Source organism: Nymphalis io, chromosome 28 (assembly GCF_905147045.1).
Source record: "Nymphalis io chromosome 28, ilAglIoxx1.1, whole genome shotgun sequence".
NCBI classification, from domain to species: domain Eukaryota; kingdom Metazoa; phylum Arthropoda; class Insecta; order Lepidoptera; family Nymphalidae; genus Nymphalis; species Nymphalis io.
Window position 1 is genome coordinate 3935882 of NC_065915.1, and position 18047 is coordinate 3953928.

The following is an 18047-nucleotide window of genomic DNA, read 5'->3' on the forward strand; positions in this document are numbered from 1 at the left end:
CCTAGATGGCGCTGTTTTCATTTCACCGATATATCTTATAAAAAAAACTTGCACTCGGCTATCTGTGTGCATATTGATCTCTAATAGGCAGATCTTACAACATTCGAGAAATCGTCTTGAGCGCTCCAAGTATTATCGAACATATAAGGTCAATGACTTATTTTACCGTGTATGCATAAAGACATTAGACCCCTAATAAGTATTATAAACGCGAAAGCGAGATTGTTTATTTGTCAGTTTGTTAATCTTTCACATATTAACTATTCAACCGATTAATGAAATTAAGCATACACGGATATATAATACCTCTACACACGCAGTTAAAGCAGGCAAACCTGTTACAACATAAATTTGCGCATTAGAAATATTGTATGGAAAATAATGACAAAACAACCTGTCATACTAAGAAAGTTCCATGTCAATCGGATAAATAAATTTGCATGAAATCTTAAATTAATAAACACATACCTCATATTATATGATAAGCAAACCATTTAAAAATATATATGCACATAATTGAATCACATATTATTGTTTAATAAAAAGAAGATTTTATCTCACACTCTTAATAATCATTACAATCACATTGATAAGTGGATGGCCAGCCAAGCCGTAGTCGTTTGTTGATTGAGTATTACCCAGACGCCAGACCAGACGTCATTCTCAGTGTGTTTAGCGACTCTGTGCTACTTGGACCTACGCAACTATGCTTAAAAATCCAAAATACATCTACGGACCATCAGATCGATTGGTCCCAGCTAATATAAACTTCGGTGATTTCATTTTACGAAAAATAAATGAAAATAACGATAAAATCGCTTTGGTAAGTGTTAATTATTATATTTTGCGGTTCCGTAAACAGTGATGTAACGAAATGTTCTGTAAAACGTAGTTACTATTGCTAATATTATGACAGTATTGTTATTTAAAACAACAAATCAACTTAAATGGGTACCACAACAGATAATAACTACCTGTCAAATTATATAAATCGTTCGTTTTAAAAAGCTGACATAATAATCGAAATAACAAAATAAATTATTTTTATTAGAAATCCTAGATTAAGCTTGTAGTAAGTTCAATAATTTAATTTCTACGCATTTAAATGTTGAAGTATATAATAATAAATTATAATTAAATGATTTATGTATAATTTATTATTATATGCTTCAATTGTGTTAATTTAAGTGTGTTTTTATATCATGTTTAAATAACTACACACTGTGCTGCGATAAGCCAATGGCTATATAAATACGATCTTAACTGGAGGTCGGGTAATGGGTTCAACTCCAGGATTTTTTTTATGTGTTTATTTATTTTTTATCATTTTCTCGGAAATGAAGAAGAAATATTGTCCAGTCTATATATCAACTCGATATAGTTCCGCGGTTAAACAAGCTTCCTTATTATGAAAAAAGGTGTTCAGCTGTTCACTTAACGTGATCTTGGGAACCGTAGTCTTTCCGAAGTCTCCAAAAATGTCGAGCGTTCCTAGACAACACGCCCGCCATTATCATTACTCCTGTGACCTGTCATTGAAATCCGTCTCAATATTATCAACGCGAAAGTGTGTTTATTTGTTACGCTTTCACGCCTTATCCGATCATTATTATATTTTGCATACACGTTGTCAACAGTGCAAAAAAGGACATAGAGTAAATAAGGCCTCCCATACACGCGAGTATACATCGCAGGCCGAATAGAATAGTATAACTAAAACAGTTGATAGTAATAATATAGAAACTGTTTAGTTTGAAAAAAAATAATACTGAATATAACTTATAAAAAGAATTTTGTTGAATTAAGTATGTATGAGGGTATTTTAAATTCACGTTATGATAAAAAAAACATTAGTGGTATCTTTTTGAAGAAAAATATTAGACTTATATTATTATTTTAGTTGTCATTACAAGTTTTAAATTTACTTTTTCAGTATTTGTACTTCAACAAAAATATGTAAACGATTTTTTTCAAAACGATGCAATTTGAAAATCAACAAAAGTTGAAAGACAGCAAACTTTTATTGAATCGATTATTGTTGTTTTAATATGATTGACAGTTTAGATACGATTTTAATTGCCATTAATTAATAATTATAGTAAAACTTTTTTAGATAAACGGATCTACTGGAGAAGAACAGACGTACCATGAACTTCAACAAGAAGCTATAAATCTCGCCATCTCCCTCACACACTTAGGCGTTAAAAAGGGAGACGTAATCGCCATTAGTTCAGAAAATCGTAGGGAATTCTGGAGTACTCTAATTGGAATTTCTTGCACAGGAGCCATCGCTACCACGATTAATGTTGCATATACAAATGGTATGTGTCCTATTAGTAATTTATATGTCAAAGTGAGTTTGTTTGATCAATATATATATATATATATATGTTGATCTACTGCAGCGCCATCTAGCGGCCAGTCACAACAATAAGGATAAAAACCTTTTCAATTGAAATATATATACATAAACCAATATTCATGGTGATCGGCCAAACATTGTCGATGTTTATTAATATCAAACAGAAATAACAACAATATTTTTTCTATATAAGATAAAAACAAAATAGTGTCAGGCTTATCATACGGATATACTTTATTGTTAAACTCGCTCTACCGGTGCTGATTACTAGATGTTTAATTAGCAATTCATTGTTTTACACGGGAGATAGATCAGTAGCGAGTTGCCCATTTTTTGATCTGCTAACAGACTACTCTTATTAACATAAGTACTTGTAAGAGCTAATCGTTGCGCCCGTGGAAGTAAGGTCTTTCGGTTATCTTTATGTTTTGCTTTCATCGCGAATATTATTATATACATAGTTAATAAGATTAAGTAATGGAAAACAACATCACTTCTATTAAACGCAAATATCGATTTATTATCAAAGATAAAATTATAAGTTATAATAATAAATATAATTTGAGTGACATTTATGATAGTAATAACTATTTGCTCTTTGTAGATAACTGCTTTATCTTTGATAAAGCAATTTCTTTGTTTGAATAATAAATTATTTATCAGTATAAAATTATTGTTGGTAAATAATATTATATTGTATTATTGTTAATTAATATTATTGTATTTTGACGGGCCGGTTGGCGTGGTTAGTAGGTACTTGCCTGTCATGCCGAAGGTTGTGGGTTCGATTCCCACCCAAGACAGACATTTGTGTGCATGAACATGTCTGTTTGTCTTGAGTCTGGATGTAATTATCTATATAAGTATGTTATATAAAAAAAAATAGTATATGGAGTATATCAGTTGTCTGGTTTCCATAGTACAAGCTCTGCTTAGTTTGGGATCAGATGGCCGTGTTTGAGTAATGTCCCAGGATATTATTATTATTGTTTTGATGTTTGATAATAAATAAACACAGAAACGTCGAACTTTTGAATGTGTTATTCAATTTGTTTGTTTTTATAGATAGGACTTTGTGAAAGTTCATAGAGTTGGTAGATAGTAACACTACACTGAGAAAAGGCTCAACCCTCTTGTCACCATTACAGATACGGGATACATAATAATGATTATTACAGTACAGTAAAGTCCCACTGCTGGGAATACGAGTCCTATAGAGAGAACGTGTTTTGTAAAGTGGCAGGAGATGTTGGGTTAAAATCCTGGCACGTTATTAGACCAATAATAAAATATTTATTTATTTATTATTTTATTAAGGATCTCCAACAAAGGATACACACTTACGAGCACATCACATCGTGGAATAATGTTTTAAAATATGTGTGCTCCTTCAATTAAAGGATACCACAGCAATCACATAAATAATGACTAAAGAAATTAAAAAATATATAATATAAAAGTAAATCTTACATAGTGTACTCAATAAAAAACATAGGCACTATAAAAAAGTATATAATAATATCAGCCACAAAGCCGAGATGGCCCAGTTAGAACGAGTGAATCTTAACCGATGACCGTGGGTAATAACCCAGGCAATTTTATTGTATTTTCATCATTTATAATAATTATTTATTAAAAAAAAAACCTTATTTATTTTCAGATGAACTCAAACACGTTATGTCAATTACGAAACCGAAATATATATTTTGTTCACCACTCGCTTATAAAGCGCATAAGAAGGTGTACACAAGCCTCAGTCATTTGAAGATGATCTTCTTATTCGGTAATGAAAGCCCCCCAAATACAATTTTATACAAAAATCTAGCGATAGCGAGCGATGATGACACAACAAATAACGTTAAACGTTACAAAATAACGCGTAACGTTAAATTTGAGGAATTCCAATCGGTCGATGTGGAAGGTCAAAACGACGTGGTGCTTATTTTATACTCGTCGGGAACAACGGGATTGCCGAAGGGCGTGATGCTGACACACCTCAATGTAATCGCATTATGCTCGTAAGTAACTAACCCTTACTATTAGTTAGTATAAATAGTCAGTTTGATGAATTATGAAATTTTGCATACACTTGTGGTAGGGCTTTGTGCAAGCTCGTCTGGGTACCCACACATCAGATATTCTACCGTAAAACAGCAGTACTTGGTATTGTTGTGTTGCGGTTTGGCTGATTGAGCCTGTGTAATTACAGGCACAAGAGACATAACATCTTGGTTCTCAAGGTTAATGGCGCATTGACGATGTAAGCGATGGTTAACATTTCTTACAATGCCAATGTCTATATGCGTTGGTGACCACTTACCATCAGGTGGCCCATATACTCGTTAGCCTTCCTATACTATAAAAAAAGAACACATGCGGTTTAATAATTTATTTTATTTATTTATTAGTTCACCAACAAAGTACGTACAGTTGCTCCCTCCCGATTACAACGGAGTCCTAAGCCGAGGTCCGGCCTCACAGGAGGCACCCTTAGGACGTCCGTCTCTCTTGAGCCCTGTGTGGCTCCCAACATCCGACTGAGTTCAACTCGCCCATCCCACCCGGTGACGCTGTAGAGGCCAGTAAGGCCAACAGTATTACACAATCCGAAAAAAAAAAACGTACAGTTGATAAAATAAAGAAAAAAGCGTTACCTTAATTATAGGTGATAACTGCATAAAAAATAAGGCAACAGAGCCATTATAGCTAAAAAAAAAAAAACAAATGTAAGACAAATCTAAGTTTAAAGTTACAAAAAAACAATAAACAGAAACATAAAAAAGTAAAATAATAATAACTAAATATTATAATTGTTACTCATTAATGGCATTATGGTCCTATTAAATTTATATATTCTATTGGTATGGATATATATATAAATCGGCGTATCAGTATGGACATTACGTAAATAGAGACATTAGATAAATCCGTCTTAAATTAGAATTCAAACGTAATTAAAATTAATGGCGATCCATCGATGACGTCAAACCACGATATGGCATAAGGGATGGAAGCCGTTATCAGAAATGTTGTAGGCGCAAAATAAAAGTTCAATCTCGTAGAACTTGTTTATTTGTTCGCTTACAATCGGTAATCACGAGAATAAGACTTAAAATTATTTGAATGATGCCGATTAAAATAGATGGAAACACAGCAAGCTCGATACAGTAGGACGGCCCCCGAGTCCTTTTGCAAAGTGCATGCACGAGAGCGTTCAGCAAACCTCAAGGGTCTGATGTTAAATCATTAACAAGTAATAACTGTCAAGTTGGCACTCTCACATCCTTTTTTTTTAACGCTGGAAAAACGCGTTACGCGTTTCCTCCACGGGAACAGTGGGGTATTTGAGGCTCGCCGGTGTCCAAGGCGCCGAGTGCGACCCGAACATCGGAATACCCACTAAAAAACCAGCGGTACCCTTACCGTCTTAACGAGGAGCGCCACGGGATCGCTTTCGCATGCTACCGTGACGCTCAAAGCTCTCTCACAACCTGTTTTTTTTTTTTTTTTTTCGGGGAGGAAAGGCATTTACGCCTGCCGCCCGGTCCGGGGGGACCGGGACGGGTATGTGGGACTCACGGGGCAGAAGGCCCCGTCCTACCCACTAAAACCTCCCCGGATTTCCGCCTCTCCGCAAGGCGGTGGGGTCACGGGAACGTTGTGACTTATAACCGCAACCCCGCCAGCGGCCGTCGCCATAAGGCGACCCATCTCGAGAGCGCGCCAGGATGTTAGGGCGCGCCTCCCCCCTCTCTGTGCCTCCGTCCTGTTACGTGACGGACTCCCCCGAGTCCGCCACTGGAGGCTGGGCGTCAGGGCTTGAAGCCCCGCGGCGGATCAACAAACTGGCTCCGCCGCCAACCACACCTTAACTCTGCGGCAGCGTCCGGCTTGCGAAGGCACGTCGCCGTCGAAGAGGTCTCCTTCTTCGTTGCGGGAGCGAGTCCACGTCGTCCTCCCGCTCCCGCTCTGCCTCCTCCTTTTGCGACATGACGCATGCGCTGAACCGGGACACTGCCGCCCCGATCTCTTCGCTTCCGGCCATCTTCTCGACGACGGCCGGAAGCGACAGGTCCCCACCTACAGCCGTGGACTCGACGCGCGTGTGTTCCGCCGTATCCACGGCTCCTCCGCCACAATGGTGGCACTCCACCGTCGGCTCCCTACCGACCACCTCACACAGGTACCGGCCAAAACAACCGTGGCCGGTCAAAAGCTGTGTGAGGTGATACGTGGGTGGGCAGTGCTTGCGCTCGACCCACTTCCTCAGCACCGGCCGAATGGCCGCAACGAGGTCCCGGCTAGCACCCGGGACACCCAGTCTCTCCGACCAGTCGGCGAATACCCTCTCGCGGGCCTCCTCTCGCTGGCGGCACGGCGTTGTACTCCGATTATGGCGTTTTGATATATATATATATATATATATATATATATATATATATATATATATATATATGTCGCATTCATTATATAATATATATATATATATATTATATAATGAAATAAACTACTTCTTTACAGGCCTACTTTAGTATTACCACCATGGAAACCATTGCATATCACTCCATGGTATCACGCGATGGGACTCATCAGTGGCTTAGCGAACTTCTGCAAGGGCGCCACTGCGGTCTACCTGCCCAAGTTCGAGGTGGAATTATACCTAAAGACTATAGAAAAATATGAGGTAAATTATTCTTATATATTTTTTAATTTATATTGTCTTGTTGTCTTCCTAACGGCTTATAGGTTGGTGTTGTGTGTGTGCATATTCTTCATATGTACATATTCCATGCAGCATCACAATAAAAAAAAATATATATATTTAGCCTGTTCACTTTTATCAATAATGTTTTTAGTTCAAAGTTTTTTACTAAGTTTTTTGGGCGAATTTTGATATATTTTCTATGGATTTTGATTAAAACAGGCCATTCACATGTTATCCTAAATATTATTCGAAAAGGGAATATACTTTGTATAGCTATGTTTAGATTTAAAAGGTGAAGACAATAATTGGCACTCAGGACATAACAGCACAGATCACGTCACACATTTATGGTGTTAGAATTGGTTTTTATTTATCGCTGTGCTATTGTCTATGGGGTAGAAATAATCTTAATTCGATAAATACTGTTTCATCGTGTCATTAGGGCTAAGCACACAGTCTGCATTAAAACGGCACGACAACAGCACACCATCGGTTTGTTTGAAGTTTCGACGCTGATATGTTAACCACAATAAAAATGCGCAAAACTGCCTGATGATACTTACAGAATAAAATTAAGTGTTAAGCTACCACAGGTTTCAGCCGAGCCGAGTTGGCCTATTGGTTAGAACGCGTGAATCTTAATCTATGATCGTGAATTCAAGCCCGGGCAAGCACCACTGAATTTTCTTGTGTTTAATTTGTATTTATAATTCATCTCGTGCTTGACGGTGAAGGAAAACATCGTGAGGAAACCTGCACGTGTCTAATTTCACTGAAATTCTACTACACGTGTATTCCACAAACCTTCTCCTCAAAAGAGAGTAAAGGGGGGCCTTAGCCCAGCAGTGGGAGATTAATAGGCTGTTACTATTACTGTTATATATCAACGAGTACTAACTACGTTTTTGTTAACAGATATCACAGTTGGCGGTAGTGCCTGCTATGCTTATAGCTTTGTGCAAATCAAATTTACAATATGATACAAGTTCTGTCCAAATAATATTCTGCGGAGCTGCACCTTTATATGAAGAAACCGCGCAGGCTGTTAAGCAGAGGTATTTTTTTATATAATTGATAAGCAGATGGACTAGTGTGCCATCTGATGGTAATTGGTCATCACCGCTCATAGACATTATTATTGAAACAAATATTAAGCACCCCTTACATCTCCAATGCTTTACCAACCTTGGGAACTAAGATGCTATTGCATAACCATACTTAACTGTATTGCTGCTTGGCGATAAAATATATGATGAGTATATGGTACCTACCCAAACGGGCTTGCACAAAGCCTTTCCAAGTAAAAAGTTAAGAATCATATATTCATATATTAGTACATTATATAACATTTCCAAGAACGAAAAATTACAAGTAACAGTAATTTTGAAAACACTGGTGATAGAGCTTTGTGCGAGCTCGTCTGGGTAGGTACCACCCACTCATCAGATATTCTACCGCAAAACAGCAATACTTGATATTGTTGTGTTCCGGTTTGAAGGGTGAGTGAGCGAGTGTAATTACAGGCACAAGGGACATAAAATCTTAGTTCCCAAGGTTGGTGGCGCATTGGCTATGTAAGCGATGGTTGACATTTCTTACAATGCCAATGTCTAAGGGCGTTTGGCGACCACTTACCATCAGGTGGCCCATATGCTCATCCGCCTTCCTATTCTATAAAAAAAAAACACATAAATATTATACATGGTGATGTGATAATGACTAATTCCGCAACCTGCGCAAGTTGAGCCTTCAAGTACATAAGTGCGTAAATATAGGTCCATTTTTATTCCCTAACTCTCATAATGATGGAATGACAATCCGACACGACCTTATAAAAATCAAAATCAAATTCCTTTATTTATATAGAATATCTACATTTATTTAATTACGAAATATTACTAACTCCGGTTTAGAAAAGAATAACCCTGACCTGATTAGAACTGGCAAAATACACTCGTACTCTTTGATAAAAAAAAAGTTTGCACCCTTACTTCAATTCCGTTACAAGATAATTTATATTTAAAATTTCTATTTAATTATTAAACAGTAAATAAATTTCAGATTTCCGAGCGCACGCGCTATTCTACAGGGTTACGGGATGACCGAAACGACTCTCGCTATTTCGATTAATTTTAATCCTGACAAAATCGGTAGTGTTGGGACGGTAATATCACACACCGTTGCTAAGGTAAGTTTTGATTATTGCTAAGGTAACTTTGAATTATACATTTAATTATTAACACTTTCGATGTAACATTGAACTCGTTATACATTTTATAAGTGTTACAACAGTTATGATGGGTTTCGCAATGTGGATGATTTAAAACAGGTTTGGTTGGGTTCGGTTCCCATCCAGGACAGATATTTGAGTGCATGAACATGTCTGTTTGTCCTGAGTCTGGGTGTTACTATCTATATAAGTATGTATTTACAGAAAAGTATATATGTGCTATATCAGTTGTCTGGTTTCCATAATACGAGCTCTGATTAGTTTGGGATCAGGTGGCCGTGTGTGAATAATGTCCCAGGATATTATTATTATTTTATTATAACCTCAGTGAATTGTAGGGTCTGTTTCTCTGAGCGTTTTCGTTCTATGGGCCTAACATTAAATCGTTGATAAAATAACGACAGCATTCGCTACTATAGTAAACATAATGTCAAACCTATATAGGGCTGAGCTTGCACAAAGCTTTACCGTCAAGTGAATTAATATTAGGGGCATTTTATGTGAAGCGGGCAGACCAAAAAAGTTTCACTAATTAGTCATGGCATTATAAGAATAATTTGTACCTATGGTCCAGATTAGGTAGGCTATGCGCAAGGCCGGGTGGGTAGGTACCACTCACTCATCAGATATTCTAATGCTAAACAACAATAGACGTAACATCTTCGTTTCCAAAGTTGATGGCGCATTGCCGATGTAAGGAACGTTCAATACTTCTTACATTGCCTATGTCTATGGACGGTGGTGATCACTTATACTGCTTTTTTTTATAGAATAGGAAGGCGGACGAGCATATGGGCCACCTGATGGTAAGTGGTCACCAAACGCCCTTAGACATTAGCATTGTAAGAAATGTCAACCATCGCTTACATAGCCAATGCGCCACCAACCTTGGAAACTAAGATTTTATGTCCCTTGTGCCTGTAATTACACTGGCTCACTCACCCATCAAACCGGAACACAACAATATCAAGTATTGCTGTTTTGCGGTAGAATATCTGATGAGTGGGTGGTACCTACCCAGACGATAGCCCATTTTTATACAAATCATATCAATGGCAGAGTTAAAAATCGTAGATTCTATTATAGGTCGTGAATCCAGAAACAAGAGAAGCCCTCGGTCCCAACGAAAGGGGCGAAATATGCGTGAAAAGCATTATGGGTATGAAAGGCTACGTTGGGAAGGATAGACGTGATGACTTCGACGATGAAGGTTTCCTGAAAACCGGTGACATTGGATACTATGATGAAGAAGGATATTTGTATATCGTCGATCGATTAAAGGAACTTATTAAATACAAAGCCTATCAGGTGAGTTTAAAATTAGTAAAACCCTGTCAATAGAATGTCACTGCTGGGCTAAGGCCTCCTCCCCTTTTTAGGTGAGGGTTTGCAGCTTATTCGTTTTGTTTTCGACACACTTATGGTAGAATTTCCTCGGACACATGGATTTTTCCTCACGATGTTGTCTTTAACTGCTGCATACGAGATTACGATATAATTTATAAATACAAATTAAGCACATAAAAATCGCTGGTTAAGGTCCACGTGGCCTCGGCTCTTGAGGTATAAGGTAAGTTTGATTACCTGATCTTTTAAAATTAGTATTATTAAGTATTTTTTTTAATAAAACTGAAATTATGTTATTATTAAATTAATTAGGAATAAGTAACATACAATACAAGTATATCAAAATAGACGTTTATTGGTTAGTTGTCAGTTGTTGAAACTTACCCGTTGTTTGCTGTTTGAGTGATAATGTTAAGCGGTGTCTGCACTAGGAAATAACTCTACTAACAAATTTGGAATTTATCGCTATTATATCAAAACGTTTTTTTTTTTTTTATATTCGCCGGGAGGGCAAATGACTCTACTCCACCTGATGGTAAGTGGTAGTAGAGTCCAAACGCGACGACGGCCAGTACAGACGGGAAAAACGTTCTGCACTAGCCGCCTTCGCCTTGCCGGCCCGCAAGATGCCTCTTCACGCCTCGTTTGAAGGAACCCGGGTTGTAAGAGGAGGGGAACACGTGAGCTGGTAAGGAATTCCATTTTTTGGAAGTGCGACAAAGAAAGGAGTTGCCAAATTTCTTTGTTCGCGATGGAATTGATGTCACAGTTAGGCGGTGACATCGAGAACCAGCTCGCGTGGACTTAAGAAGGAAGGGGGAAGCAGGAATTAGAGAGAATAATTCCTTAGAGCACTCGCCGTGATACAGTCGATAAAAAGCGCTCAGTGCTGCTATCTCACGACGCAATTGTAAAGGTTCAAGGGTGTTTGTGACCTTTACGTCGCCAATAATGCGTACGGCACGTCGCTGCAACCGGTCCAAGTCCTCAAGTAGGTACTTAGTGGAGCCATCCCAAAGGTGCGAGCAATATTCCACGCAAGACCGTACCTGTGTTTTGTACAGCAGGCAAAGTTGTTGTGGCGTGAAAAAGCGCCGCACCTTGTTCAGAACTCCGAGTTTCCGTGAAGCTGTTTTTATAACAGCCTCGATGTAATCCCCTGGACTAAGGTCGCAGCGAACGTCAATCCCCAGCATGGCGATTTTGCTTTGCATCACCAGTGGAGTACCACAGAGGGAGGGAAGAGGGGAAAATGTTGACTTTTTCGCCGTGAGAGCGCATACCTGTGTTTTCTTGGCATTAAACTCAACAAGATTATCAGAGCCCCATTTGGCGATGAGCTCTAACGTCCTATCGAGTTCAATGACAAGATTCCTCCGCCTCTCCTCAATTTCCGCTCGCCCAGCCACTGCGCGTCCGTGGTATCCACCATGCACTGTACTATCGTCTGCATAGCAATGTATGTTCCCAAGAGAGAGCATATCATTGATATGCAAAAGAAAGAGTGTGGGAGATAGCACAGATCCCTGGGGGACCCCAGCATTCACTACATAGAATTGTGAAGCGCAACCATCAACTAAAACACGAAGGCTACGCTTGTGTAGGAAGCTGGCAATCCAGGTGCATAGCTGAGCAGGCAGACCATATGCCGTAATCGTTGCCGTTCAAACGTTTTCTTATTCTACTAAATTCAGTTGTGGATCGGTTGAAGTTAGATCGAGAACGAATCGTAACCGGTATAAATTAGTAGAAATGCCTCCCTGCTCCGCTTGTTTGGTTCATAACGCGATATAATATAATCTCAATTTTTATTTTAATAAATTGACTGTCTAATGCAGAAATTGTGGTAGGACTTCTAGGCTCGACTAGGTAGGTACCGACCACTCATCAGATATTCTACCGCAAAACAGTAACAGTACTTGGTATTGCTGTGTTCCGGTTTGAAGGGTGAGTGAGCCAGTGTAACTACAGGCACAGGGACATAACATATTAGTTCCCAAGGTTGGTGGCGCTATGGGCGTTGGTTACCTATTCAATAAATCTCTACTAATATTATAAAGAGGTAAAGTTTGTGAGGTTGTAGGGGGTAATCTCTGGAGCTACTTAACCGACTTTGAAAATTATTTTACTTATAGAAAGCCACATCATTTGTGAGTGCCATAGACTATATATTAACCCGAAAAACTTTTTCGTAGTAGTGGGATTTGCAAAGTAATTCGGAGAAAAAACGGTCGAACGAAAACGTTTCTTACGAACACGGCCGTAACGGTGAGAGATGTATGATTGATGAGTTGTAGAGGAAAGTTGTAGAGTTTGATAATGCCTACAAAAAAGTCAGCGACAGCATATGTATAACTTTTATATTTAAGTCGCAAAAAGTAGTTTTTTTATATTTTAAAAAAATTATGTCGTCATGTTTATCGGTCATATTATCAACAATTATGTATTGTTATCAAAATAAAAGAACTTATCGTCTCAAGTGTTTAAAACAAAATACTTTTTCCTTTTACTGCATATAATTTGGACCAATGGTTAAAGAGATAATACGACATAGTTATGGAACCGCGACCGTGTCGTAATGTATTGAGTGATATTTCTATTAGACGGTTTTTTTCATTAACAACACGTCAATCTATTTAAAAATAAATTGCTTTATTACCAAGGAAATTTTATTTAGATAAAATTAATTTTTACAGATTATTTTTTAGTTGTATAGTTTAAGAGATAATTTGAAATATCAAATACGCGCGACAATTTCACTAATGTTTGGCCAATCGATCACAAGTATAAAAAAATGTTTACCGCCCAACAGAGTGGGCACGGGTCAGCTAGCATATATATTATATATACATATACATTTTTCAAATCGGACTTGTAGATTCTGAGTTTAGCACGTTCAAACAAACAATATCTGCTTCATAATATTTGTATTTACTCTAGATAGAGCTATAATTTTATCTGATAATAATTGTTTACAAGTAATTAAGAGCAACTTCGCAACATTACAGCCATTAAATTTATTATATATATAATTGTATATTCTCATTAATACATAGCTATAAGGCCACAGGCCCGGAGGTCCTGGGTTCAATTCCCAGGTCGGACCAATAAAAAGTTATTGGGTTTTTCTGTCAGAAAATATTCAGTAGCAGCCCGAAGTCGAAAGTGTGTACACTCCCGTGACCAACGAGACAGTCACATATATAATATATATATATCAAATCAAATCAACAGCCAATCGTTGTCCACTGCTGAACATAGGCCTCTCCCAAGGTGCGCCAAAGCTCCCTGTCCTCCGCCTTCCGCATCCAGTTGGTGCCCGCCACCTTCTTAAGGTCGTCGGTCCACCTGGCTGGAGGGCGTCCTACGCTGCGCTTGCCGATTCGCGGTCTCCACTCTAGGACTCGTCTGCTCCAACGGCCATCGGTCCTACGACATACGTGACCAGCCCACTGCCACTTCAGCCTGCTAATTTTGCAAGCTATGTCGGTGACTCCGGTTCTTTTCCGGATAATCTCATTTCTGATCTTATCCTTCAAAGATACTCCGAGCATAGCTCGCTCCATAGCACGCTGAGCGACTTTGAATTTGTGGACTAGTCCCGCAGTTAGTGTCCACGTTTCGGCACCGTATGTCATGGCAGGTAAGACGCATTGGTTGAAGACTTTCGTCTTCAAACATTGCGGTATAGACGACTTGAGGACTTGACGAAGGTTGCCAAATGCTGCCCATCCCAAGCGAATTCTTCGATCGGCTTCCTTCTCGAAGTTGTTCCTACCGACTTGTATTATCTGTCCTAGGTAGGTATATTCACTAACAACTTCGAGAGGTTTCCCCTCGACGTATATCGGTCCCGGCACGACATGCCTATTGAACATGACCTTGGTCTTGTCCAAGTTCATACCGAGACCGACACACCGGGAAGACTCGCCTAGTCTAGTAGGGAATATATATATATAAAGTACAATAAAGATTTGTTATGATCATGTTTGAACAACTTTACATTAACTGAACAATTAATTGCCCCCTCTACTATATTCTACGTGTTAACGATTTTATTAGAAATATTTGTTTATTATAATTTTTTATTATAGTTTTATTTCCATGCAGCAACACAATCAACGTTTGTCTTCTACATTAATTGTATTATTAGCATTAAAATATCTCATGATAAAAATAAATTTAATTAAGTAAAATAAAATATTTCCAGGTACCACCAGCAGAATTAGAAGCAGTGCTACTCAAAAACCCTGACATCCGAGAGGCTGGTGTGATAGGTATCCCACATCCCACCGCTGGGGAAGTTCCACTAGCGTTCGTTGTGTTACAACCAGGCAAAACGCTTACGGAGAAGGCTGTGCAGGACTTTGTTGCTGAACGTGTATGTTGAAATTCGTAACCTTTCACCTTGTTACCTGATACTATCATAAGGATCATTAGCTCCCACTGCTTAACAGGCTTTATTTGATCATAAGGAACTTGTTAGGCATGCGTCCGATACATCAAAACGAATTCAAAATCCGATTTCAAACACAAATTGATTCGTATCGATTTCGCAAACTAAAAATCCGATTTCAAAAATCGACCTAGCCGAACTAATCGCCAACTATCTATAGATCGATACCACTAACGATTTCGAATCGACAAATAACATCACTGGATATCACTAAACGAAATGTGTATGGTATCCAAACGCTAACTGACTGTTGCGTACTGTGAAATTCGCTTTCTCTCTTTCTAACCAATTGGAGTAAAGCGGAATAAAAATGATGGCGCGAATTTTGCGATTCGGATTTCGGTTTGTTGGTTCTGCTACAGAAATTTATTACACAATCATCGGACCTTATTAATCATGGGCGTTTTAGGTATGTAAAATATAATGCGGATATCTTAAATCAGATTTTGAAATCGATTTATAAATCCGAAATCGGATAACAATCAGTTTGCATTAAAAACCAAAAACGCCCATGACTTGAACCTGTTTACGCCGAACTAACATTTGGGGATCAAACAATAAATTAAATTAAGAAATAGCTTTCCACTGTTCACACCGTGACTTATTTTGTCTTAATATTTTAACAAAATCACTTTCACGTTATATATATACAGTAGCGAATCTAGACAGCGCGATTCAGGAAGCTGACAGATTTTATTACCGCCATCTATCGCTACCGAGTAGTAACACATGCATTACATAGAACTGTTGTCTCTATGTAACGCTTTTATTATAGTTATCTTATAGTTGTTGATTAACTTACTTGGTGGTAGTTGGTAGGGTTTCGTGCTCTATTATATACAACAGTTTGTATTGTTGTGTTCCGGTTTAAATGGTGGGTAAGCCAGTGTAACTGCATTCAAAAGGGACATATCATCTTAGTAACCAAGGTTGATGGCGGATTGTCTTTGGGTGTTGATGTCTTTCCATCTGGTAACCTATTTGTTTGCCTACCTATTTTACATAAAAAGAGAATAATTTAAATAGATCAGTAGGCGACAAATCATGCTACATCCTAGACCGTGTCGATGCTTTACATCAGACAAGTTACCGGTCAAACGCTGGCCTATATTCTCATATATATATAAAGTATGGATCGTGTTAGCACGGCTTGTTTAATCCGATAAACTGTTAGACAAACCCTAAATGTGGTTTACTATGAGAGCTATGCGCAAGCTCGTCTGGGTAGGTACCACCCACTCATCAGATATTCTGCCGCAAAACAGCAGTACTTGGTATTGTTGTGTTTCGGTTTGAAGGGTGAGTGAGCCAGTGTAATTACAGGCACAAGGGACATAACATCTAAGTTCCCAAGGTTGGTGGCGCATTGGTGATGTAAGCGATGGTTAACATTTCTTACATGCCAATGTCTATGGGCGTTGGTGACCACTTACATCAGGTGGCCCATATGCTCGTCCACCTTCCTAATCTATAAAAAAAAACAGTCATTTTTATACACATAAATGTCTGTCCTGGGTGGGAATCGAACCCACAACCTTTAGCGTGAAAGGCAAGTATCTACCAGCCACGCCAACCGGCTCGTCGGTAGATTACCATTAATGAATACCTATAATACATTTAAGTAATTATAAACATTTTTCAGCTCTCAAATCCTAAACATCTACGCGGTGGAGTCAGATTTATAAATGAAATACCAAAGAACCAAACTGGCAAGATATTGAGAAAAGAATTAAGAAAAATGGCAAAGTCGAGTAAAAGTAAACTCTAATATAAAAACTGTACTATAAAGTTCTTTTTATTTTGGTGTTAAAAGGTTATAAAGATTTGAATTTATTGTGTATGCGTGTGTATGTTTGGAAATATAATTAAATCAGAAAAATACGATAATTTTTTGTATAAAGTTGTAGGGATAGTATATTTTTAATAGGAATTATTCAAATGTGTCAATTCTGTGGGTTAGTTAAATTTGATAATGTAATTAAAGACTGCTCTGATTTGGATGAAATTGATAATATTATTTATTCTGTGGTGAATTGTAAAAAAAGGTTTAATAAAATAAAAAAAGTCATTTTTAACTTTATCTTTTATTGACATAGAAAACTTTATGTAATAAAATAATGTAGTGCGTGTGAGAGATTGTTATGCCATGCCCGGTAGTGAAAGGCGCTGAAGGTCTCCTTCCGGGATAGCGTCATCTCGCAGAAGGAGCCAGCAGAGCGGTGAGTAATATGCATCCGTTGAGCCGCTTCGCAGAAGAAGGCCAACCTCCGCCTTAATCGTCGTCGGTGCTAGGAAGCCTCTCTATACAGGAACTCCCCCAGGACACCGTCAGGGCGTCACGTAAGCATGCGCAAACGATACCGTGACGCCTCCTCAATAGGTGAAGCAAGTACCGCGGATTTATTTAGTGAGAGATAAAAGAAAAAAGTATGTTATTTAAGGTCCTCCAGACCGATTTCGTCCACGGCGGCCAATCTCAAGAGAAAGCCAACTGCGCAGGAGATATTATAGTGCACAAGTGTGTGCGCAAACACAGGAGCACGCTCTATTCCCTAACTCTCATGATCCGATAGGACGGCAATCCGACACGACCGAAAAGAGTTCAGGCGCAGGACCAACGGCTTTACGTGCTTTTCGAGGCACGGGTTTGTACACACTCCCAAATTCCAGATTGCCGGGCTGCTACTGAAATTTTTCTGACAAAAAAACCCAATAACTTTTAACTGGCCTAACCTGGGAATTAAACCCGGAACCTCCGGGTCAGCGGATTTATATTTAGCCTTTAGACCAACGAGGCAGTCAGTTATTTAATTGTTAAAACAAAGTTACCGCTGACACCTCAACCCTAATCAACATCACACACGCACTCCAAAACTCATTAGCGTCCACTGCTGGACATAGGTCTCTCCAATGGCACGCCACTGAGCTCGATTTTCAGCTCTTAATC

The 18047-nt window shown here is 38.5% G+C and overlaps 1 protein-coding gene across 1 annotated transcript; it reads left to right on the forward strand.

Annotated features, from left to right (window-relative positions):
- Positions 1-625: 625 nt before the first annotated feature.
- On the forward strand, positions 626-17175 carry LOC126779078 (uncharacterized). The gene is made up of 9 exons (XM_050502903.1): positions 626-823; positions 2114-2321; positions 4023-4380; positions 6884-7046; positions 7983-8122; positions 9129-9255; positions 10384-10605; positions 14855-15025; positions 16743-17175. Exons 1-9 carry the CDS (start codon positions 707-709, stop codon positions 16866-16868), a joined length of 1632 nt encoding a protein of 543 aa, XP_050358860.1. The 5' UTR covers positions 626-706; the 3' UTR covers positions 16869-17175.
- The last annotated feature ends 872 nt before the right edge of the window (positions 17176-18047 follow it).

Coding starts and splice junctions, on each gene's coding strand:
- LOC126779078 (XM_050502903.1), top strand. CDS start 707: ATGCTTAAAAATCCAAAATACATCTACGGACCATCAGATCGATTGGTC. Junction 7,047..7,982: donor AGACTATAGAAAAATATGAG/GTAAATTATTCT, acceptor TTTTGTTAACAG/ATATCACAGTTGGCGGTAGT. Junction 9,256..10,383: donor TATCACACACCGTTGCTAAG/GTAAGTTTTGAT, acceptor ATTCTATTATAG/GTCGTGAATCCAGAAACAAG.